The sequence below is a fragment of the Oncorhynchus mykiss genome, chromosome 17 (assembly GCF_013265735.2).
Source record: "Oncorhynchus mykiss isolate Arlee chromosome 17, USDA_OmykA_1.1, whole genome shotgun sequence".
Lineage (NCBI taxonomy): Eukaryota > Metazoa > Chordata > Actinopteri > Salmoniformes > Salmonidae > Oncorhynchus > Oncorhynchus mykiss.
Genome location: NC_048581.1, coordinates 16306725 through 16331724, shown reverse-complemented (window position 1 = coordinate 16331724; position 25000 = coordinate 16306725). Strand labels below are relative to the sequence as shown.

At 46.5% G+C, this 25000-nt stretch overlaps 2 protein-coding genes across 2 annotated transcripts in view; one reads left to right on the top strand and one right to left on the bottom strand.

The window, feature by feature from the left end:
- The window catches only part of LOC110486805 (parvalbumin alpha), a 65258-nt gene that overhangs the window by 27542 nt on the left and 12716 nt on the right, over positions 1–25000 (bottom strand). The window lies entirely within an intron of this gene.
- The window catches only part of LOC118940334 (neutrophil cytosol factor 4-like), a 48634-nt gene continuing 25328 nt past the window's right edge, over positions 1695–25000 (top strand). The window contains exons 1-6 of the mRNA XM_036949105.1: positions 1695–2367; positions 3132–3216; positions 3595–3754; positions 11627–11697; positions 13793–13920; positions 14898–14949. Coding sequence (XP_036805000.1) covers positions 2333–2367; positions 3132–3216; positions 3595–3754; positions 11627–11697; positions 13793–13920; positions 14898–14949 — 531 coding nt within the window. The 5' untranslated portion in view covers positions 1695–2332. The remainder of the gene's footprint in view (positions 2368–3131; positions 3217–3594; positions 3755–11626; positions 11698–13792; positions 13921–14897; positions 14950–25000) is intronic.

Below are 25000 nucleotides of genomic sequence, written 5' to 3'. Positions count from 1 at the left end.
CTCTCTTCTACCCTTTACTGCTCTCTTCTACCCTCTTCAACCCTGTACTGCTCTCCTCTACCCTGTACTGCTCTCTTCTACCATTTACTGCTCTCTTCTACCCTGTACTGCTCTCTTCTACCCTGTACTGCCCTCTTTTACCCTGTACTGCTCTCTTCTACCCTCTTCTACCCCGTACTGCTCTCCTCTACCCTTTACTGCTCTCTTCTACCCTCTTCTACCATGTACTGCTCTCTTCTACCCTTTACTGCTCTCTTCTACCCTCTTCAACCCTGTACTGCTCTCCTCTACCCTGTACTGCTCTCTTCTACCATTTACTGCTCTCTTCTACCCTGTACTGCCCTACCCTGTCTTCTACCCTGTACTGCCCTCTTCTACCCTGTACTGCTCTCTTCTACCCTCTTCTACCCTGTACTGCTCTCTCTTCTACCCTGTACTGCTCTCTTCTACCCTTTTACTGCCCTCTTCTACCCTGTACTGCTCTCTTCTACCCTGTACTGCTCTCTTCTACCCTTTACTGCCCTCTTCTACCCTGTACTGCCCTCTTCTACCCTGTACTGCTCTCTTCTACCCTTTTACTGCCCTCTTCTACCCTGTACTGCTCTCTTCTACCCTCTTCTACCCTGTACTGCTCTCCTCTACCCTTTACTGCTCTCTTCTACCCTCTTCTACCATGTACTGCTCTCTTCTACCCTTTACTGCTCTCTTCTACCCTCTTCAACCCTGTACTGCTCTCCTCTACCCTGTACTGCTCTCTTCTACCATTTACTGCTCTCTTCTACCCTGTACTGCTCTCTTCTACCCTGTACTGCCCTCTTCTACCCTGTACTGCTCTCTTCTACCCTCTTCTACCCCGTACTGCTCTCCTCTACCCTTTACTGCTCTCTTCTACCCTCTTCTACCATGTACTGCTCTCTTCTACCCTTTACTGCTCTCTTCTACCCTCTTCAACCCTGTACTGCTCTCCTCTACCCTGTACTGCTCTCTTCTACCCTCTTCTACCCTGTACTGCTCTCCTCGACCCTGTACTGCTCTCTCTTCTACCCTGTACTGCTCTCTTCTACCCTTTTACTGCCCTCTTCTACCCTGTACTGCTCTCTTCTACCCTGTACTGCTCTCTTCTACCCTTTACTGCCCTCTTCTACCCTGTACTGCCCTCTTCTACCCTGTACTGCTCTCTTCTACCCTTTTACTGCCCTCTTCTACCCTGTACTGCCCTACCCTGTCTTCTACCCTGTACTGGCCTCTTCTACCCTGTACTGCTCTCTTCTACCCTCTTCTACCCTGTACTGCTCTCCTCGACCCTGTACTGCTCTCTCTTCTACCCTGTACTGCTCTCTTCTACCCTTTTACTGCCCTCTTCTACCCTGTACTGCTCTCTTCTACCCTGTACTGCTCTCTTCTACCCTTTACTGCCCTCTTCTACCCTGTACTGCCCTCTTCTACCCTGTACTGCTCTCTTCTACCCTTTTACTGCCCTCTTCTACCCTGTACTGCTCTCTTCTACCCTGTACTGCTCTCTTCTACCCTTTACTGCCCTCTTCTACCCAGTACTGCTCTCTTCTACCCTTTACTGCCCTCTTCACTGACATCTGGTGAAAAGGAATCAACTTTACATGTTGCAACTGAGCCAAAGGCCTCAGATTAGATGGTGCTGCGTAAAAATGATCTTCAACGGATCCCTTCCCTCCTCACCCTTCCCTTATTATAACGGCGGATTGAAGAACAGGTGCGAGGCCAAGCATTCTATCTGCAGAAAACAGAAGACATACATGGTCCATTTATCAATTAGTGGCTATTTTACTCTGCCAGTCGCATGATTGTACAATGCCTGATGTTGCCAGTTGCATTGTAATTGACATACTTTTCAAGCTTTAACGAAGCCGCACAATAGTCGAGAGAGCAATAGTGAGAGAGGGAGATATATGTGTGTGTGTGCGTTTTAACCTATTTTAACCTAGCAAGTTTACATCTGCATCATGACCATTTAGTCTATTTTATTTGATTCTCTGTTAAGAGGCTCGAGAACAACAAGACAACTGTTTCCCTCCCCATCCACCTCAGCAAACTTCAGAAACGGGCGCTGCGTGTAGCCGAATCATTTTGGGGAACTTGATTTTGGCTTCCTGATTGCACACGTTCCGCTCTGTCGCCTGTTTGCGCCTTCTGATCGCGTTCGTTCCGCTCCATGAAACCACTGTGCGAGTCTGTAGCAGATTTTCAGTTCAGGTTTCTGTTCATCGAAGGAGGGTTGAAGTGAGGGGCGACTGTACTGTGTTCTGATAAATCCATCCGAAAGTTTCATTCTTCAATCGGCCCGGTCTCCATCAACATGTCGTCGCTGCCCAAGCAACTACGAGACGAGAGGTGAGTTACGAGGCCGGTGGTGACAGCGGTTGTTGAAGGCAGCATAGGACTGTTAGGAAATGTGAACTTCTGCACCCAGAACTGTTGTTAATGTGCGTTTATGTAACCCTCATTTTACCAGTTAAATCGACTGAGGTGTGAGAAGAGGAGGGGGGATGAATGAGCCAACTGGGAACAGGGGAAGATTAGGTGGCCATGATGTATGAGGGCCAGATTGGGCATTTAGCCAGTAACTAGGCAATGGAATAGTAACGGCGAAGATATTTCCCCTTTTATCTGTGGTAGGAGTCTATTCTTCTATAGTGTATGCGGCGCGTTTCCAATCTTTCTAGAACAGTCATCTGTCACGATTGTGAATTTGAAACTAAACTAAATTCCATAATAGTCACCAGAGTGACTCGTTTTGCAACATTCCCCGACATAAATGCGTGTGTGTACGGTGCTGTGTGTGAGAGAGAGAGAGTTCTCGGTGCCATGAAGCCCTGAACATCAGCCTGCGGTTGGACTGCTCTAACCTGTCTGATATGTTGCTGATGTTCTATAACCCCCAGGGTTCTTTCCCAATCCATGGCTGTATATATTAGTGAGGTCATACAGCACGTCTTGAAGCTGAATGGTCACCTAAGCATTTGTTTACTTCTTAGTTCACCTATCCTCCTCTCCTCTCCTCTCCTCTCCTCTCCTCTCCTCGCATCTCCTTCCCTCTCCTCCCCTCCCCTCCCCTCTCCTCTTCCTCCTCCTCTCCTCTCCTCTCCTCTCCTCAGTGATTTTGACCAGCTTCCACACGACATTCCCATCAGTGCCACCATCGCAGACATCGAGGAGAAAAAGGGCTTCATCGACTATTATGTAAGTGTGTGTCTGTATGCTGGTGAACACTGACCACACAACCCACGAGTTAGAATGGTGAGAACGCTTTAAACGCTAAAAATGGTGTGAAAAGCATCTCAACAGCTCATGTAAGAATTCTCCCTCCCCCCCTCCCTCCCTCCCTGCTCTCCTCCCCTCCTCCTCCCCTCCCCCCTCTCTCCCTGCTCTCCTCGCCTCCTCCTCCTCCCCTCCTCCTCCCCCCCCTCTCTCCCTGCTCTCCTCGCCTCCTCCTCCTCCTCCCCCTCCCTCCCTCTCTCCCTGCTCTCCTGCCCCTCCCTCTCTCCCTGCTCTCCTCCCCTCCTCCTCCCCTCCTCCTCCTCTCCCCCCCTCCCTCTCTCCCCCCCTGTCTCCCGGCAGCGTTTTGTGATAGAGGTAAGGACCAGAGGTGGTAGTAAGTACCTGATCTACCGGAGGTACAGCCAGTTCTTCAACCTGCACAGTGACCTGGAGCTGAAGCATTCACCTGGAGACCAGGGCACATCTGGACCTAACACCTGCAGGCTGCCCACCCTGCCTGGTGAGAGGGGGGTGGCGGGGTGGGCTGCTCTGTGTGTGTGTGTGTGTGTGTGTGTGTGTGTGTGTGTGTGTGTGTGTGTGTGTGTGTGTGTGTGTGTGTGTGTGTGTGTGTGTACGTTATATGTGCTCTTGCACATATACATATTATGTGTATGCTGTTGGGTGTGTCCTTGTACATGAATGTTCGGTCTGCGTTATGTAAAAATATAATTCACCCTGTCATAGTTCACTTCTCTCCTGGGGGTAAGAATACCTGGCATTGTGTAAAACACACCGTGAACAGATAGATCAGGACTCCTATTCCCTCTCTGTGTTAACACCATATCAGATAGATCAGGACTCCTATTCCCTCTCTGTGTTAACACCATATCAGATAGACCAGGACTCCTATTCCCTCTCTGTGTTAACACCATATCAGATAGACCAGGACTCCTATTCCCTCTCTGTGTTAACACCATATCAGATAGACCAGGACTCCTATTCCCTCTCTGTGTTAACACCATATCAGATAGATCAGGACTCCTATTCCCTCTCTGTGTTAACACCATATCAGATAGATCAGGACTCCTATTCCCTCTCTGTGTTAACACCATATCAGATAGATCAGGACTCCTATTCCCTCTCTGTGTTAACACCATATCAGATAGACCAGGACTCCTATTCCCTCTCTGTGTTAACACCATATCAGATAGACCAGGACTCCTATTCCCTCTCTGTGTTAACACCATATCAGATAGATCAGGACTCCTATTCCCTCTCTGTGTTAACACCATATCAGATAGATCAGGACTCCTATTCCCTCTCTGTGTTAACACCATATCAGATAGACCAGGACTCCTATTCCCTCTCTGTGTTAACACCATATCAGATAGATCAGGACTCCTATTCCCTCTCTGTGTTAACACCATATCAGATAGATCAGGACTCCTATTCCCTCTCTGTGTTAACACCATATCAGATAGATCAGGACTCCTATTCCCCCTCTGTGTTAACACCATATCAGATAGATCAGGACTCCTATTCCCTCTCTGTGTTAACACCATATCAGATAAACCAGGACTCCTATTCCCTCTCTGTGTTAACACCATATCAGATAGATCAGGACTCCTATTCCCTCTCTGTGTTAACACCATATCAGATAGACCAGGACTCCTATTCCCCCTCTGTGTTAACACCATATCAGATAGATCAGGACTCCTATTCCCTCTCTGTGTTAACACCATATCAGATAGACCAGGACTCCTATTCCCCCTCTGTGTTAACACCATATCAGATAGATCAGGACTCCTATTCCCTCTCTGTGTTAACACCATATCAGATAGATCAGGACTCCTATTCCCTCTCTGTGTTAACACCATATCAGATAGACCAGGACTCCTATTCCCTCTCTGTGTTAACACCATATCAGATAGACCAGGACTCCTATTCCCTCTCTGTGTTAACACCATATCAGATAGACCAGGACTCCTATTCCCTCTCTGTGTTAACACCATATCAGATAGACCAGGACTCCTATTCCCTCTCTGTGTTAACACCATATCAGATAGACCAGGACTCCTATTCCCTCTCTGTGTTAACACCATATCAGATAGACCAGGACTCCTATTCCCTCTCTGTGTTAACACCATATCAGATAGATCAGGACTCCTATTCCCCCTCTGTGTTAACACCATATCAGATAGATCAGGACTCCTATTCCCCCTCTGTGTTAACACCATATCAGATAGACCAGGACTCCTATTCCCTCTCTGTGTTAACACCATATCAGATAGACCAGGACTCCTATTCCCTCTCTGTGTTAACACCATATCAGATAGATCAGGACTCCTATTCCCCCTCTGTGTTAACACCATATCAGATAGACCAGGACTCCTATTCCCTCTCTGTGTTAACACCATATCAGATAGACCAGGACTCCTATTCCCTCTCTGTGTTAACACCATATCAGATAGATCAGGACTCATATTCCCTCTCTGTGTTAACACCATATCAGATAAACCAGGACTCCTATTCCCCCTCTGTGTTAACACCATATCAGATAGATCAGGACTCCTATTCCCCCTCTGTGTTAACACCATATCAGATAGACCAGGACTCCTATTCCCTCTCTGTGTTAACACCATATCAGATAGACCAGGACTCCTATTCCCTCTCTGTGTTAACACCATATCAGATAAACCAGGACTCCTATTCCCTCTCTGTGTTAACACCATATCAGATAGACCAGGACTCCTATTCCCTCTCTGTGTTAACACCATATCAGATAGATCAGGACTCCTATTCCCTCTCTGTGTTAACACCATATCAGATAAACCAGGACTCCTATTCCCTCTCTGTGTTAACACCATATCAGATAAACCAGGACTCCTATTCCCTCTCTGTGTTAACACCATATCAGATAGATCAGGACTCATATTCCCTCTCTGTGTTAACACCATATCAGATAGACCAGGACTCCTATTCCCTCTCTGTGTTAACACCATATCAGATAAACCAGGACTCCTATTCCCTCTCTGTGTTAACACCATATCAGATAGACCAGGACTCCTATTCCCTCTCTGTGTTAACACCATATCAGATAGATCAGGACTCCTATTCCCTCTCTGTGTTAACACCATATCAGATAGACCAGGACTCCTATTCCCCCTCTGTGTTAACACCATATCAGATAGATCAGGACTCCTATTCCCTCTCTGTGTTAACACCATATCAGATAGACCAGGACTCCTATTCCCTCTCTGTGTTAACACCATATCAGATAGATCAGGACTCCTATTCCCTCTCTGTGTTAACACCATATCAGATAGACCAGGACTCCTATTCCCCCTCTGTGTTAACACCATATCAGATAGATCAGGACTCCTATTCCCTCTCTGTGTTAACACCATATCAGATAGACCAGGACTCCTATTCCCTCTCTGTGTTAACACCTATCAGATAGACCAGGACTCCTATTCCCTCTCTGTGTTAACACCATATCAGATAGACCAGGACTCCTATTCCCCCTCTGTGTTAACACCATATCAGATAGACCAGGACTCCTATTCCCCCTCTGTGTTAACACCATATCAGATAGACCAGGACTCCTATTCCCTCTCTGTGTTAACACCATATCAGATAGATCAGGACTCCTATTCCCTCTCTGTGTTAACACCATATCAGATAGATCAGGACTCCTATTCCCCCTCTGTGTTAACACCATATCAGATAGATCAGGACTCCTATTCCCTCTCTGTGTTAACACCTATCAGATAGACCAGGACTCCTATTCCCTCTCTGTGTTAACACCATGTCAGATAGACCAGGACTCCTATTCCCCCTCTGTGTTAACACCATATCAGATAGACCAGGACTCCTATTCCCTCTCTGTGTTAACACCATATCAGATAGACCAGGACTCCTATTCCCTCTCTGTGTTAACACCATATCAGATAGACCAGGACTCCTATTCCCTCTCTGTGTTAACACCATATCAGATAGACCAGGACTCCTATTCCCTCTCTGTGTTAACACCATATCAGATAGACCAGGACTCCTATTCCCTCTCTGTGTTAACACCATATCAGATAGATCAGGACTCCTATTCCCCCTCTGTGTTAACACCATATCAGATAGACCAGGACTCCTATTCCCTCTCTGTGTTAACACCATATCAGATAGATCAGGACTCCTATTCCCTCTCTGTGTTAACACCATATCAGATAGATCAGGACTCCTATTCCCTCTCTGTGTTAACACCATATCAGATAGACCAGGACTCCTATTCCCTCTCTGTGTTAACACCATATCAGATAGATCAGGACTCCTATTCCCTCTCTGTGTTAACACCATGTCAGCTAGATCAGGACTCCTATTCCCTCTCTGTGTTACTGGATATTATGAAGACGTCAGTCCAAACACTTTTACTTTATTCAGCATTTACACACACACACACACACACACACACACACACACACACACACACACACACACCAATTCAAAGACAGAAAGTGAGTGTGAGAGTGAGTGAGTGATCGAACCAGGGATTAGCCTGAGAGAGAAAGACAGACAGACACAGACAGAGTGAGAGAGAAAGACAGACAGAGAGTGAGAAAGAAAGACAGACAGAGAGTGAGAGAGAAAGACAGACAGACAGAGAGTGAGAGAGAAAGACAGACAGAGAGTGAGAGAGAAAGACAGACAGACAGAGTGAGAGAGAAAGACAGACAGAGAGTGAGAGAGAAAGAGACAGAGAGTGAGAGAGAAAGACAGACAGAGAGTGAGAGAGAAAGACAGACAGAGAGTGAGAGAGAAAGACAGACAGAGAGTGAGAGAGAAAGACAGACAGAGAGTGAGAGAGAAAGACATCTCGTTCCTATAAATGCATTGTTACAAGGCTGTTACTGATTAGGCTCCGATAGCTCTGAGCATCGTTGCCAATAAAGATTTATGACTTTGAATGGGGATGATGACCATCAATTGGACAGAGGCTGACAGTCTCTCTCCTCTATATGTCTGTCTCTCCTTCTCTAACTGTCTGTCTCTCCTTCTCTATATGTCTGTCTCTGACTCTATATGTCTGTCTCTCCTTCTCTATGTGTCTGTCTCTCCTTCTCTATGTGTCTGTCTCTCCTTCTCTATATGTCTGTCTGTCTCTGACTCTATATGTCTGTCTCTCCTTCTCTATGTGTCTGTCTCTCCTTCTCTATGTGTCTGTCTCTCCTTATCTATGTGTCTGTCTCTCCTTCTCTATATGTCTGTCTGTCTCTGACTCTATATGTCTGTCTCTCCTTCTCTGTGTCTGTCTCTCCTTCTCTATATGTCTGTCTGTCTCTGACTCTATATGTCTGTCTCTCCTTCTCTATGTGTCTGTCTCTCCTTCTCTATGTGTCTGTCTCTCCTTCTCTATATGTCTATCTCTCCTTCTCTGTGTCTGTCTCTCCTTCTCTATATGTCTGTCTCTCCTTATCTATGTGTCTGTCTCTCCTTCTCTATGTGTCTGTCTCTCCTCTATGCGTCTGTCTCTCCTTCTCTATGTGTCTGTCTCTCCTTCTCTATGTGTCTGTCTCTCCTTCTCTATATGTCTGTCTCTCCTTCTCTATGTGTCTGTCTCTCCTTCTCTATGTGTATGTCTCTCCTCTATGTGTCTGTCTCTCCTTCTCTATGTGTCTGTCTCTCCTTCTCTATGTGTCTGTCTCTCCTTCTCTATGTGTCTGTCTCTCCTTCTCTATGTGTCTGTCTCTCCTTCTCTATATGTCTGTCTCTCCTTCTCTGTGTCTGTCTCTCCTTCTCTATGTGTCTGTCTCTCCTTCTCTATATGTCTGTCTCTCCTTCTCTATATGTCTGTCTGTCTCTCCTTCTCTATATGTCTGTCTGTCCGTCTCTATGTCTGTCTGTCCGTCTCTATATGTCTGTCTCTCCTTCTCTGTCTGTCTCATCTCTTTTCTCTCTATCTTTCTGGCTGTGTCCCAAACAGTTGGATTTCTGCCAAGACTGAATACCTGTTTAACAGAATAATTAGTGTCTCTCTGCAGGTGTACACTAGAAAACAAGGATTTTATTGTGCTCTCTCTCTCTCTCTCTCTCTCCCTTCCTTCTTTCCTTCTCTCGATCTCTCTCCCATCCCTCCCATCCATCTATGTTTCCCTCCCTCCATCCATCACTAACTAACTTTTCTCCCTCTCTCTCTCCGCTCCACCCTTCCCTCTTCCCCCCCCCCTCTCTCTCTCTCTCTCTCCCATCCCTCCCATCCATCTGTTTCCCTCCCTCCATCCATCACTAACTAACTTTTCTCCCTCTCTCTCTCCGCTCCACCCTTCCTTCTCCCCCCACCCCCCCTCTCTCTCTCTCCGCTCCACCCTTCCCCCCCCCCTCTCTCCCAATGTTATGTCCTGTTCTGTTCTCTCACAGTAACATAATGGAGATGAAGACTCTAAAGTCCAGAGAGAGAGTTACAGTAGAGGACTGTCAGTGAACTATCTCTCTCTCTCACACACACACACACACACACACACACACACACACACACACACACACACACACACACACACACTTGGGCACGTGCCGTTTAAGCTCCCGAACGGCCGGCTTTTAAATGTAGACATTGGCTTAATGATGATCATGGAACTAATCATCAGTTCTCTCTATTTCCATTCAAATGAAAAGAGAGATGGACCCAGATAATGAGTGATGGAGAGTGATGGAGAGATGGGGAGAGACAGAGAGAGATGGAGAGAGACAGAGAGAGACAGAGGGAGATGGAGAGAGATGGAGCCAGAGGGAGAAAGATGGAGAGAGATGGAGAGAGACAGAGAGATGGAGTCAGAGGGAAAGAGATGGGGAGAGATGGAGGGAGGAGAGAAACAGAGAGAGATGGAGTCAGAGGGAAAGAGGTGAAGAGAGATGGAGTCAGAGGGAGAGAGATGGAGTCAGAGAGAGAGATGGAGTCAGAGAGAGAGAGAGAGAGGGAGAGAGATGGAGCCAGAGGGAGAGAGATGGAGCCAGAGGGAGAGAGATGGAGCCAGAGGGAGAGATGGAGAGACATGGAGTCAGAGGGAGAGAGATGGAGTCAGAGGGTGAGAGATGGAGCCAGAGGGAGAGAGATGGAGTCAGAGGGAGAGAGATGGAGTCAGAGGGAGAGAGATGGATCCAGAGGGAGAGAGATGGATCCAGAGGGAGAGAGATGGATCCAGAGGGAGAGAGATGGAGAGAGATGGATCCAGAGGGAGAGATGGTGGGAGAGAGAGATGATCACAGGCATTAGATGGGGCTAAATTAGTTGTAGCTTTCCCCCCCTCTCTCTCCCTCCCTCCGACTCCCCCCCACTCTCTCTCTGTCCTCCTCCTCTCTCTCTCTCTCTCTCTCTCTCTCTCTCTCCCTCCCTCCCTCCATCTCCCCCCACTCTCTCTCTCTGCCCTCCACACCCCCCCTCTCTCTCTCCCTCCCTCCATCTCCCCCCACTCTCTCTCTCTGTCCTCCTCTCTCCTCTCTCTCTATGTCCTCCTCTCTCCTCTCTCTCTCCCTCTAAATTAGTTTTATCAGCAGTGGGAAGTAGCTGAATCTAATGTAGAACGTTACAACTGGAACACAGAGGAACTTCAGGGGGGTGTTCTAAATGTTAATAATTATATTCAGCTAGAAGTTCTAGGTGACATTCAGTTGGGCCTAGTTGTACTGTGTGTGTGTGTGTGTGTGTGTGTGTTCAGCGTATCTCAGATACGGTTGGTTGGACAGTCATTCAACTACAGTCTTTGTTTATTTGTATCGTACCGTCTCAAGGGCACCCTATTCAATGGCACCCTATGTCCCTATGTAGTGCACTTCTTTAGACCAGGACCCATAGTGGCTATATGGGAAATAGGGTGTCATATGGAACACACGCTACAGGTGTGGACTCTTAATTTGAGCCAGTTTACTACAGCAGGAAAATAATCCTGCAGCAACAACAAATGTGAGTTATAATGTGGATTATGATTCATGGACATTTTTGTAGGGTTTGATACATTTTTCATTTAGGGAAAATCAAGTGTGCCATAGTAAAGGAAAAATTACAAACTTCAGAGGCCTTTTTAAACCTCCAATACACTACACGTTTTCATTCCCTGCTGTGCATGACAAGTCTCAGTGACAAAAGAGTGATCAAATGAAGATCCTACATGTGTGGCCTGTGGGATGTTTCATTAACATATCATCAACTCTGATGAGAAATGCAATTAAAATGTCATTATGTTGTTGATATTTATGCAACCACCCAAAGGCAATACTGTCAACCTTGAAATGAGTTATTTCAAATTGATCGATTTCCAGAAAGGAAGAGTTTTAGTTATTGGTTGGTCTTGTTGGAGGGGGAAACGTTGGAAGACTTTCTATGGTGTGTGTCTTTGTGTGTCTCTAGGTAAAGTGTTCATTGGCAATAAGAAGGAGATTGCAGAGAATAGAATTCCAGAACTCAACACTTATATGAAGGTAAGCCACACGGAGAATATACACAGAGTGTAAACTATGGTCCCTTATTGATGTCACTTGTTAAATCCACTTCAGTCAGTGTAGATGAAGGGGAGGAGACAGGTTAAAGGTGAAGGGGAGGAGTCGGGTTAAAGATGAAGGGGAGGAGTCGGGTTAAAGATGAAGGGGAGGAGACAGGTTAAAGATGAAGGGGAGGAGTCGGGTTAAAGATGAAGGGGAGGAGACGGGTTAAAGATGAAGGGGAGGAGACGGGTTAAAGATGAAGGGGAGGAGACGGGTTAAAGATGAAGGGGAGGAGACGGGTTAAAGATGAAGGGGAGGAGACAGGTTAAAGATGAAGGGGAGGAGACGGGTTAAAGATGAAGGGGAGGAGACGGGTTAAAGATGAAGGGGAGGAGACGGGTTAAAGATGAAGGGGAGGAGACGGGTTAAAGATGAAGGGGAGGAGACGGGTTAAAGATGAAGGGGAGGAGACAGGTTAAAGATGAAGGGGAGGAGACGGGTTAAAGATGAAGGGGAGGAGACGGGTTAAAGATGAAGGGGAGGAGACGGGTTAAAGATGAAGGGGAGGAGACGGGTTAAAGATGAAGGGGAGGAGACGGGTTAAAGATGAAGGGGAGGAGACGGGTTAAAGATGAAGGGGAGGAGACGGGTTAAAGATGAAGGGGAGCAGACGGGTTAAAGATGAAGGGGAGCAGACGGGTTAAAGATGAAGGGGAGCAGACGGGTTAAAGATGAAGGGGAGCAGACGGGTTAAAGATGAAGGGGAGGAGACGGGTTAAAGATGAAGGGGAGGAGACGGGTTAAAGATGAAGGGGAGGAGACGGGTTAAAGATGAAGGGGAGGAGACAGGTTAAAGATGAAGGGGAGGAGACGGGTTAAAGATGAAGGGGGAGCAGACGGGTTAAAGATGAAGGGGAGGAGACGGGTTAAAGATGAAGGGGAGGAGACGGGTTAAAGATGAAGGGGAGCAGACGGGTTAAAGATGAAGGGGAGCAGACGGGTTAAAGAGGAAGGGGAGCAGACGGGTTAAAGAGGAAGGGGAGGAGACGGGTTAAAGATGAAGGGGAGGAGACGGGTTAAAGATAAAGGGGAGGAGACGGGTTAAAGATGAAGGGGAGGAGACGGGTTAAAGATGAAGGGGAGGAGACGGGTTAAAGATGAAGGGGGAGCAGACGGGTTAAAGATGAAGGGGAGGAGACGGGTTAAAGATGAAGGGGAGGAGACGGGTTAAAGATGAAGGGGAGGAGACGGGTTAAAGATGAAGGGGAGGAGACGGGTTAAAGATGAAGGGGAGGAGACGGGTTAAAGATGAAGGGGAGGAGTCGGGTTAAAGATGAAGGGGAGGAGACGGGTTAAAGATGAAGGGGAGGAGACGGGTTAAAGATGAAGGGGAGGAGACGGGTTAAAGATGAAGGGGGAGCAGACGGGTTAAAGATGAAGGGGAGGAGACGGGTTAAAGATGAAGGGGAGGAGACGGGTTAAAGATGAAGGGGAGGAGACGGGTTAAAGATGAAGGGGAGGAGACGGGTTAAAGAGGAATGTTGAAGCCTTGAGACAGTTGAGACATGGATTGTGTGTGTTTCTCATTCAGAGCGATTATGGGCAAGACAGAAGATTTAAGTGCCTTTGAACGGGGTACAGTATTATGAGCCAGGCACACTGGTTTGTGTCAAGAACTGCAATGCTGCTTGGTTTTTCACGCTCAACAGTTTCCCGTGTGTATCAAGAATGGTCCACCACCCAAAGGACATCCAGCCAACTTGACACAACTGAACTGTGGGAAGCATTGGAGTCAACATGGGCCAGCATCCCTGTGGAACGCTTTCAACACCTTGTAGAGTCCATGTCCTGACGAGGCTGTTCTGAGGGCAAAAGGGGGTGCAACTCAATATTAGGAAGGTGTTCCTAATTTTTTGTCCACTCAGTGTGTATTTGCTGTCTCTCTCTCTCTTTCTCTCTCTCTCACACTCTCTCTCTCTATGTCTCTATGTCTCTCTCTCTCTCTCTCTCTCTCTCTCTCTCTCTATATATATATATATATAATATATATATATATCTATCTATCTATCTCCTCTCCTCTCCTCTGTATCAGAGATTGCTGGGCCTGCCTACCTGGGTTCTATTGGATGACGACATCAGGATGTTTTTCTACCAGACTGAGTCAGACAGTCAGCACCAACCACGAGCCCTACGTCGCCTCCGACCCCCTACACGTAGGGTGTAAGCTATCATTTAGTTTTACCGCTCTAATTACGCTGGTAACCAGTTTATAACAGCAGTAAGGCACCTCAGGGGTTTGTAGTGTATGGGTAATATACCACGGCTAAGGGCTGTATCCAGGCACTCCGTGTTGCGTCATGCATAAGAACAGCTCTTAGCCGTGGTATATCGGCCGTATACCACACCCCTTTGGGCCTTATTGAATAAATATAACACCACAGTAATACTGTTTCAACGTGTCACTACTGCTGCTACTTCCTGTAACTCTGGGACTCTTTAGCAGTCAGCTACGACTCCCCCAAAACAACTTGCTCCCTCCATACTTCTTTTATACTGTTGACTCATTCTGAGTTCACTGCACCACAGTCTCACATGAATAGAACTCTTACTTCTTCCACTTTCTGGGCACCACCCATTACTGAGACTGCTTGACCTCTGAACCGCCTTCACTTAGCCCTGTAACAGAGAGTTGTAGGCCACTGTCGTTTCCTCTAATGTTCACTTCTCTGATGTGTTGCTCTCTCTTGTCACGGGGTAAGTCCCAAATGGCACCATATTCCCTATATAGTGCACTACTTTTGACCAGGGCCCATAGTACACTATTTAGGGAATAGGGTGCTGTTTGGGATGTTGTCAGAGTTCCCCGATGTGGTAACTAAGGACATGTTATGTGCTAATTAGGGACTCTCTTAACAGGAAGTGATGTAAACTAGGACTCTCTTTATTTCCTCTTTGGACTGATCTCACTCACCGCAGGGTTTTTCACATTTTCTAAACGGTCATCTCTGACAGTACGATGAAATGTTAAAACTCCCTTTTTATTTCTCGCTCTCCCTCCCTCCCCCCCTCTCTCTCCCTCTCTCTCTCTCCCTCCCTCTCTCTCTCTCCCTCCCCTCTCTCTCTCCCCTCTCTCTCTCCCCTCTCTCTCTCTCTCTCTCTCTCTCTCTCTCTCTCTCTCCCTCCCCCTCTCTTTCCAGGAAGACAGTCAAAACCAACCAGACAGATGTCTTCTCCTCCCCCAGAGCTGAGGTAGGGATACAGTACTTCTCTTTTTTTCTCTTAACCCTCTGTTTTGATCTATCTCTCTATCTCTCTATCTCTCTATCTATCTATCGAGCTGAGGTAGGCCTACAGTACTGTAAAACTGTTGCTTTGGTTACGGTCTTCACGCTTACCCACACAACCCAAACCCTGTCAGGATAACGCAACATGTTACCATAACCACCACATAAACAAGCAACCATGTAACATTGTGATCAATGACAGTTAGCATGTTGTTTGAAGTAACCACAGTACAGGGTCATATGAAGGACAGCCCCTCCACACACACAACACACAAGCAGGTGGGAATTACACAAAACATTGTAGATATACATCAACATACACTACTGGTCAAAAGTTTTAGAACACCTACTCATTTAAGTGTTTTTCTTTATTTTTACTATTTTCTACAGTGTAGAAGACTTTAGAGACTTTAAAACTATGAAATAACACATGGATTCATGTAGTAACCAAAAAAGTGTTAAACAAATCAAAATATATTTTATATTTGAGGTTCTTCAATAGCCACCCTTTGCCTTGATGACAGCTTTGCACATTTCTGGCATTCTCTCAACCAGCTTCACCTGGAATGCTTTTCCAGCAGTCTTGAAGGAGTTCCCACTTATGCTGAGCACTTGTTGGCTTTTCTGACTCATCCCAAACCATCTCAATTTGTTGGAGGTCCGGGGATTATGGAGGCCAGGTTATCTGATGCAGAACTCCATCACTCTCCTTCTTGGTAAAATAGCCCTTACACAGCCTGGAGGTGTGTTGGGTCATTGTCCTGTTGAAAAACAAATGATAGTCCCTCTAAACCCAAATCAGATGGGTTGGCGTATCGCTGCAGAATGCTGTGGTAGCCATGCTGGTTAAGTGTGCCTTGCATTCTAAATAAATCACAGACAGTGTCACCAGCAAAGCACCCCCACACCATAACACCACCTCATCCATGCTTCACGGTGGGAAATACACATGGGGACATCATCCATTCACCCACACCTCATCTCACAAAGACACTGCGGTTGGAACCAAAAATCTCCAATTTGGACTCCAGACCAAAGGACACATTTCCACCGGTCTAATGTCTATTGCTCGTGTTTCTTGGTCCAAGCAAGTCTCTTCTTCTTGTTGGTGTCCTTTAGTAGTGGTTTCTTTGCAGCAATTCGACAATGAAGGCCTTATTCACACAGTCTCCTCTGAACAGTTGATGTTGAGATGTGTCTGTTACTCATTTATTTGGGCAACCATGTCACAACACCAGTGATTGGCTTAAACGCATTAAGAATCAAAGCAATTCCACAAATGAACTTTTAAGAAGGTACACCTGTTAATTGAAATGGATTCCAGGTGACTACCTCATAAAGCTGGTTGAGAGAATGCCAAGAGTGTGCAAAGCTGTCATCAAGGCAAAGGGTGGCTATTTCAAGAATCTCAAAAATAAAATATATTTATATAGATAGATTTGTTTAAAAACATTTTTTGGTTACAACATGATTCAATGTGTTATTTCATAGTTTTGATGTCTTCACTATTATTCTACAAGGTAGAACATAGTAAAAATAAAGAAAAACCCTTGAATGAGTAGGTGTTCTAAACCGTTTGACCGGTAGTGTAGATCTGTTTGGTTTCTAGCTGAAGAATTGACTAGTCTCTCTATAGATCTATTTGTGACTGGAAAGGACCTAATGGAGTCATTAACGGGGTTAAACAGAGGTTGTTTCTCCACCCCCCCTGAGTCTGTGACTCCGTTGATCTCTGAGAGTGGTTTCTCATTCTGTTTTGCTCCTTTAATCCTCTACTGTCTTTCTCCTCTCTCTCTCCACTCTTTCCATCCATCCTCTGTCACGCTCTCTCTTTCATTTTCTCCCTCACTTTATCATATTTTAGCATTAAACCCCCCCCCCCCCCTCCATCCTTTCATGTCTCTTTCCAAGGCTACCTTCATCCCTCGCTCCTGTCATCGTTCCTTGGGAGAGATTTGTCTTTCTTTCTTCTAGTTCCCCCTGTTCTCATTCTGGTCATGCCAGAGAGATGGAGAGGAAACACGAAAGAAAAACACCATTTAAATTCTACTGTCGTCTTAACTGGACTGGGGAGGGAGATAAGGGGTGTGTGTGAGGGTGGGGATAGGTTAGTGGGTGTGTTTGGGTGACCTTGTTTAGAGTGTGTGTGTGTGTGTGTGTGTGTCTGTGTGTGTGTCTACTCTCGAGGACCTGTTCTAAAGGGGCCGTCAGTGGTCGTTTGAAATCCTTGCAGAGAAAATGGCTTTTAGTCTTTACACATTGCACAATCTCTGTTAGAAGAGTTAACCCCCCCCCCCCCCCCCCCCCCTCCCCCACACACACACACACACACACACACAGATTCCATAATGTCAGTAAAGACCGTTATGACTGTGGGAGGATGACTCTCTTCTGGACTGTAGGTTATATACAGCCAGGTCACACAAGAGCCACTGCCAAATTAGACGTCCATCCAGGTTTAGCAGGACGTTAAAAAAAAGATGACTTCAAAACTGTCCACTAGGGGCAACGGTGAGCGCTTTTACCATCAAGTTGTCTTGGGTTTTGCTATGGCGTTGTGGGCGGGGATGGCGGACGGGCGGCTCCGAGGGTCACGTGTTTAATCCCAGTGATAGGACCTTGTTTATTTATTTTAGTTTTAACCCCTTAACCCTTAACCCTATCCTTTAACCATTGGGAATGATTGCCTAAACTTAACTTTTGAAATTTGACATTTATGGACAAGGGTTTGGATGTCTACAGTAAGACTGTGAGAGCTTGTTGTTTAAATAAGGTGTGTGTGTGTGTGTGGTATCACTCAATTTTAAAGCTTCACTAACCACAGTTAAAGGAGACCAGTACTTTAGCTTGGGACATGGTCAAACGTACTGTATCTCTCACACACATATTCTCTCCACTCCCCTCTGTCACACACACACACACACACACACACACACACACACACACACACACACACACACACACACACACACACACACACACACACACACACACACACACACACACACACACACACACTCATGCCCCCCTCCCCTCTCTGTCACATACACACACACACACACACACACACACACACTCATGCCCCCCTCCCCTCTCTGTCACACACACACACACACACACACACACTCATTCATTCTCCCCTCTCTGTCACACACACCTCATTCTCCCCTCCTCTCTCTGTCACACACACTCATTCCCCCCTCCCCTTCCTGTCACACACAGTACAGAGAACCGTAAACTCACAGTCCTCTCTGCCCACACCATAGTCATTATAGTTTATCCATCCCTCTCAGCACTGTGCGTGTGTGTGGTTGAGTGCTTCAGACATTTTATCTGCGTTTGGTCATGTGAACTGAAGTGTCCATTAGATGTAATCTAAACGATGGTCAATGACCCGACCTGGATGGCACTAATCACACATTTGACTTGTGTTGTCCAGTTTAGCGTTAGCGCTACAGGCAATGAGCCATAGGGATGCGCTAGTAGCAAGCGTTAGCTAAGCCAGTTGTAGTCAGAGTAAGAAGGTGAGAAAGTGGTGAGGTTTGTCTTTTGTCTTTGACAGTGCAAAATATGACAGAGGGAGAGAGTTGTGTTCAGGTGTAGTCATGTCTTGATGTCTTGAATGAAGTTTCATTTTTGCAGAATGCCTCTAGATTTGGTAGCTGTGTCAATGGCACAGTTTGGTTATTAACTATTTAAGTGGGGACAGGACACACACACACACACACACACACACACACACACACACACACACACACACACACACACACACACACACACACACCCCAACCAGCCGCTCAGGTGCCCTCCTCCTCAAGGGCACCATTTATATCCTCCCATGATCCTTCACTTCACCCAAGCCAACCATGAAGTGGGTCATCCAATTAAGACAAAACAGAAAAACTCCCTCCCTATTGGCTAGCTGTGTTAAACGAGCTGAATGCATTCATTAAGTTATGGGTCGTTAAGAGTGTAATTGGAACGTGTGACTCCTCCCATTGGTGAGGTGACCCTAGGGCCATAGCTATATTGTTAGATCAGGTTTTAATCAGTCCCTCCTGTTCTCCATGTGTCTATATCTAGACTAGGTGCACTACTTTAGACCAGGGCCCATAAGGCAGGTCTATATGTGTCTATAGTTGGATTAGGTGCACTACTTTAAACCAGGGCCCATAAGGCAGGTCTACATGTGTCTATAGTTGGATTAGGTGCACTACTTTAGACCAGGGCCCATAAGGCAGGTCTATATGTGTCTATAGTTGGATTAGGTGCACTACTTTAGACCAGGGCCCATAAGGCAGGTCTATATGTGTCTATAGTTGGATTAGGTGCACTACTTTAGACCAGGGCCCATAAGGCAGGTCTATATGTGTCTATAGTTGGATTAGGTGCACTACTTTAGACCAGGGCCCATAAGGCAGGTCTATATGTGTCTATAGTTGGATTAGGTGCACTACTTTAGACCAGGGCCCATAAGGCAGGTCTATATGTGATACTCTGACAGCACTTTTGTCAACCCCCTAAAAACACTTCACAAGTTCAGGTCTCTGTCGTCCTCGACTCCGTCTGACCAGAAATACCAGGCCTGGATAGTAACTCCATAGGAGATGGAGGGAGATGAGACCTGAAGAAGGGAGAGGTTGAGTTGAGGGATTGTGAGTGTGGGGGAGGGGTTGGTTGGTGGGTGGATGTGGGCGAGGGGTTGATTGTTTTGTGGGTGGGTGTGGGCGAGGGGTTGGTTGGTGGGTGGGTGGTTGTGGGGGAGGGGTTGGTTGGTGGGTGGATGTGGGGGAGGGGTTGGTTGTTTGGTGGGTGGGTGGGTGTGCGCGAGGGGTTGGTTGTTTGGTGGGTGGGTGGGTGTGGGGGAGGGGTTGGTTGTTTGGTGGGTGGGTGGGTGTGGGCGAGGGGTTGGTTGTTTGGTGGGTGGGTGGGTGGGTGTGGGCGAGGGGTTGGTTGTTTGGTGGGTGGGTGGGTGGGTGTGGGTGAGGGGTTGGTTGTTTGGTGGGTGGGTGGTGGTGGGCGAGGGGTTGGTTGTTTGGTGGGTGGGTGGGTGTGGGCGAGGGGTTGGTTGGTGGGTGGGTGGGTGGGTGTGGGCGAGGGGTTGGTTGGTGGGTGGGTGGGTGGGTGTGGGGGAGGGGTTGGTTGTTTGGTGGGTGGGTGGGTGTGGGCGAGGGGTTGGTTGGTGGGTGGGTGGGTGTGGGGGAGGGGTTGGTTGGTGTGTGTGTGGGGGGGGCGGGTTGGTTGGTTGAGGGATGGTATGTGCGTGTGTGTGTGTGTGTGGGGGGGGGGGGGGGGGGTATTTTTGAAGTGTGACAGGTATGGACTTGGATGAACCAGGTGTGTGTGCTGTGCCCGTATGCCTCATCATCATCATTCTCATCAAAGTAAAACCCACACACACTCATTCGAAATCCCACTGTGTGTGTGTTTCACAGTGTATCACACACTCACATTTTCTGATCTTCTCTGCTAAATATAGATCCCCAATCACACTCTACAGTAAACTCCTGTGTTAATGTTAATAGCAGATAATATCATCTCTCTGTAATTCATCTGTGTGTCGTACACTGTTCCACACTGATTTACACAGAGATTGATGAATAGATAATGGAGGGAGAGAGGGGGAAGGGGTGAGAGAGATGGAGAGAGAGGGGGAAGGGGTGAGAGAGATGGAGAGAGAGGGGGGAAGGGGTGAGAGAGAGGGGGAAGGGGTGAGAGAAAGGGGGAAGGGGTGAGAAAGAGGGAGGAAGGGGTGAGAGAGATGAGAGAGTGGGGGGAAGGGGTGAGAGAGATGGAGAGAGAGGGGGGAAGGGGTGAGAGAGGTAGAGAGAGAGTTGGGAAGGGCTGACAGAGAGGGGGAAGGGGTGAGGGAGGTAGAGAGAAAGGGGGAAGGGGTGAGTGAGGTAGAGAGAGAGGGGGAAGGGGTGAGACAGAAAAGGGGAGTGGAAAAGATTGAATGTGTGATTTAGAAAGAGTGAGAGGGGAAAGATGGAGAAAGAGTAGGGATATCGAATCAAATCAAATTTTATTGGTCACATACACATGGTTAGCAGATGTTAATGGTCACATACACATGGTTAGCAGATGTTAATGGTCACATACACATGGTTAGCAGATGTTAATGGTCACATTACACATGGTTAGCAGATGTTAATGGTCACATACACATGGTTAGCAGATGTTAATGGTCACATACACATGGTTAGCAGATGTTAATGGTCACATACACATGGTTAGCAGATGTTAATGGTCACATACACATGGTTAGCAGATGTTAATGGTCACATACACATGGTTAGCAGATGTTAATGGTCACATACACATGGTTAGCAGATGTTAATGGTCACATACACATGGTTAGCAGATGTTAATGGTCACATACACATGGTTAGCAGATGTTAATGGTCACATACACATGGTTAGCAGATGTTAATGGTCACATACACATGGTTAGCAGATGTTAATGGTCACATACACATGGTTAGCAGATGTTAATGGTCACATACACATGGTTAGCAGATGTTATTGGTCACATACACATGGTTAGCAGATGTTAATGGTCACATACACATGGTTAGCAGATGTTAATGGTCACATACACATGGTTAGCAGATGTTAATGGTCACATACACATGGTTAGCAGATGTTAATGGTCACATACACATGGTTAGCAGATGTTAATGGTCACATACACATGGTTAGCAGATGTTAATGGTCACATACACATGGTTAGCAGATGTTAATGGTCACATACACATGGTTAGCAGATGTTAATGGTCACATACACATGGTTAGCAGATGTTAATGGTCACATACACATGGTTAGCAGATGTTAATGGTCACATACACATGGTTAGCAGATGTTAATGGTCACATACACATGGTTAGCAGATGTTAATGGTCACATACACATGGTTAGCAGATGTTAATGGTCACATACACATGGTTAGCAGATGTTAATGGTCACATACACATGGTTAGCAGATGTTAATGGTCACATACACATGGTTAGCAGATGTTAATGGTCACATACACATGGTTAGCAGATGTTAATGGTCACATACACATGGTTAGCAGATGTTAATGGTCACATACACATGGTTAGCAGATGTTAATGGTCACATACACATGGTTAGCAGATGTTAATGGTCACATACACATGGTTAGCAGATGTTAATGGTCACATACACATGGTTAGCAGATGTTAATGGTCACATACACATGGTTAGCAGATGTTAATGGTCACATACACATGGTTAGCAGATGTTAATGGTCACATACACATGGTTAGCAGATGTTAATGGTCACATACACATGGTTAGCAGATGTTATTGGTCACATACACATGGTTAGCAGATGTTAATGGTCACATACACATGGTTAGCAGATGTTATTGGTCACATACACATGGTTAGCAGATGTTAATGGTCACATACACATGGTTAGCAGATGTTAATGGTCACATACACATGGTTAGCAGATGTTAATGGTCACATACACATGGTTAGCAGATGTTAATGGTCACATACACATGGTTAGCAGATGTTAATGGTCACATACACATGGTTAGCAGATGTTAATGGTCACATACACATGGTTAGCAGATGTTAATGGTCACATACACATGGTTAGCAGATGTTAATGGTCACATACACATGGTTAGCAGATGTTAATGGTCACATACACATGGTTAGCAGATGTTAATGGTCACATACACATGGTTAGCAGATGTTAATGGTCACATACACATGGTTAGCAGATGTTAATGGTCACATACACATGGTTAGCAGATGTTAATGGTCACATACACATGGTTAGCAGATGTTAATGGTCACATACACATGGTTAGCAGATGTTAATGGTCACATACACATGGTTAGCAGATGTTATTGGTCACATACACATGGTTAGCAGATGTTAATGGTCACATACACATGGTTAGCAGATGTTATTGGTCACATACACATGGTTAGCAGATGTTAATGGTCACATACACATGGTTAGCAGATGTTAATGGTCACATACACATGGTTAGCAGATGTTAATGGTCACATACACATGGTTAGCAGATGTTAATGGTCACATACACATGGTTAGCAGATGTTAATGGTCACATACACATGGTTAGCAGATGTTAATGGTCACATACACATGGTTAGCAGATGTTAATGCGAGTGTAGCGAAATGCTTGTGCGTCTAGTTCCGACCATGCAGTAATATCTAACAAGTAATCTAACAATTTCACAACAACTACCTTATACACACAATGAATAAGAATATGTACATAAAAATATATGAATGAGTGATGGCTGAACGGCATAGGCAAGATGCAGTAGATGGTATAGAATACAGTATATACATATGAGATTAATAATGTAGGGTATTTAAACATTATATAAATTAAAGTGGCTAGTGGTATATTTATTACATACATTTTTCCATTATTAAGGTGGCTGGAGTTGAGTCAGTATGTTGGCAGCAGCCACTCAATGTTAGTGATGGCTGTTTAATAGTCTTTGAGATATAAGCTGTTTTTCAGTCTCTCAGTCCCAGCTTTGATGCACATGTACTGACCTCGCCTTCTGGATGGTAGTGGTGTGAACAGGCAGTGGCTCAGGTGGTTGTTGTCCTTGATGATCTTTTTGTCCTTCCTGTGACATCGGGTGGTGTAGGTGTCCTGGAGGGCAGGTAGTTTGCCCCCGGTGATGCGTTGTGCAGACCTCACTACCCTCTGGAGAGCCTTCCGGTTATGGGCAGAGCAGTTGCCGTTCCAGGCGGTGGTACAGCCCGACAGGATGCTCTCGATTGTGCATCTGTAAAAGTTTGTGGGTGTTTTTGGTGACAAGCCGCGCCTTCTTCACCCCGCTGTCTGTGTGGGTGGACCATTTCAGTTTGTCCGTGATGTGTATACCGAGGAACTTAAAACTTGCCACCCTCTCCACTACTGTCCCGTCGATGTGGATAGGGGGCTGCTCCCGCTGCTGTTTCCTGAAGTCCACGATCATCTCCTTAGTTTTGTTGTCATTGAGTGTGAGGTTATTTTCCTGACACCACACTCCGAGGGCCCTCACCTCCTCCCTGTAGGCCGTCTTGTCGTTGTTGGTAATCAAGCCTACCACTGTAGTGTTGTCTGCAAACTTGATGATTGAGTTGGAGGCGTGCATGGCCACGCAGTCGTGGGTGAACAGGGAGTACAGGAGAGGGCTGAGAATGCACCCTTGTGGGGCCCCAGTGTTGAGGGGTGGAGATGTTGTTTCCTACCCTCACCATCTGGGGGCGGCCCATCAGAAAGTCCAGGATCCAGTTGCACAGGGCGGGGTCGAGACCCAGGGTCTCAAGCTTAATGACGAGTTTGGAGGTTACTATGGTGTTAAATGCTGAGCTGTAGTCGATGAACAGCATTCTTACATAGGTATTCCTCTTGTCCAGATGGGTTAGGGCAGTGTGCAGTGTGATGGCGATTGCGTCGTCTGTGGACCTATTTGGGCGGTAAGCAAATTGGAGTGGGTCTAGGGTGTCAGCTAGGGTGGAGGTGATATGGTCCTTGACTAGTCTCTCAAAGCACTTCATGATGACGGAAGTGAGTGCTACGGGGCGGTAGTCATTTAGCTCAGTTACCTTCGCTTTCTTGGGAACAGGAACAATGGTGGCCCTCTTGAAGCATGTGGGAACAGCAGACTGGGATAAGGATTGATTGAATATGTCTGTAAACACACCAGCCAGCTGGTCTGCGCATGCTCTGAGGACTCAGCTGGGGATGCTGTCTGGGGCTGCAGCCTTGCAAGGGTTAACACGTTTAAATGTTTTCCTCACGTTGGCCGTGGTGAAGAAGAGCCCACAGGTTTTGTTACCGGGCCGTGTCAGTGACACTGTATTGTCCTCAAAGCGAGTAAAGAAGTTGTTTAGTCTGTCTGGGAGCAAGGCATCGTGGTCCGCAACGGGGCTGGTTTTCCTTTTGTAGTCCGTGATTGACTGTAGACTGTAGGATGGAGTGATAGAAAGAGAGCTGGAGGAGA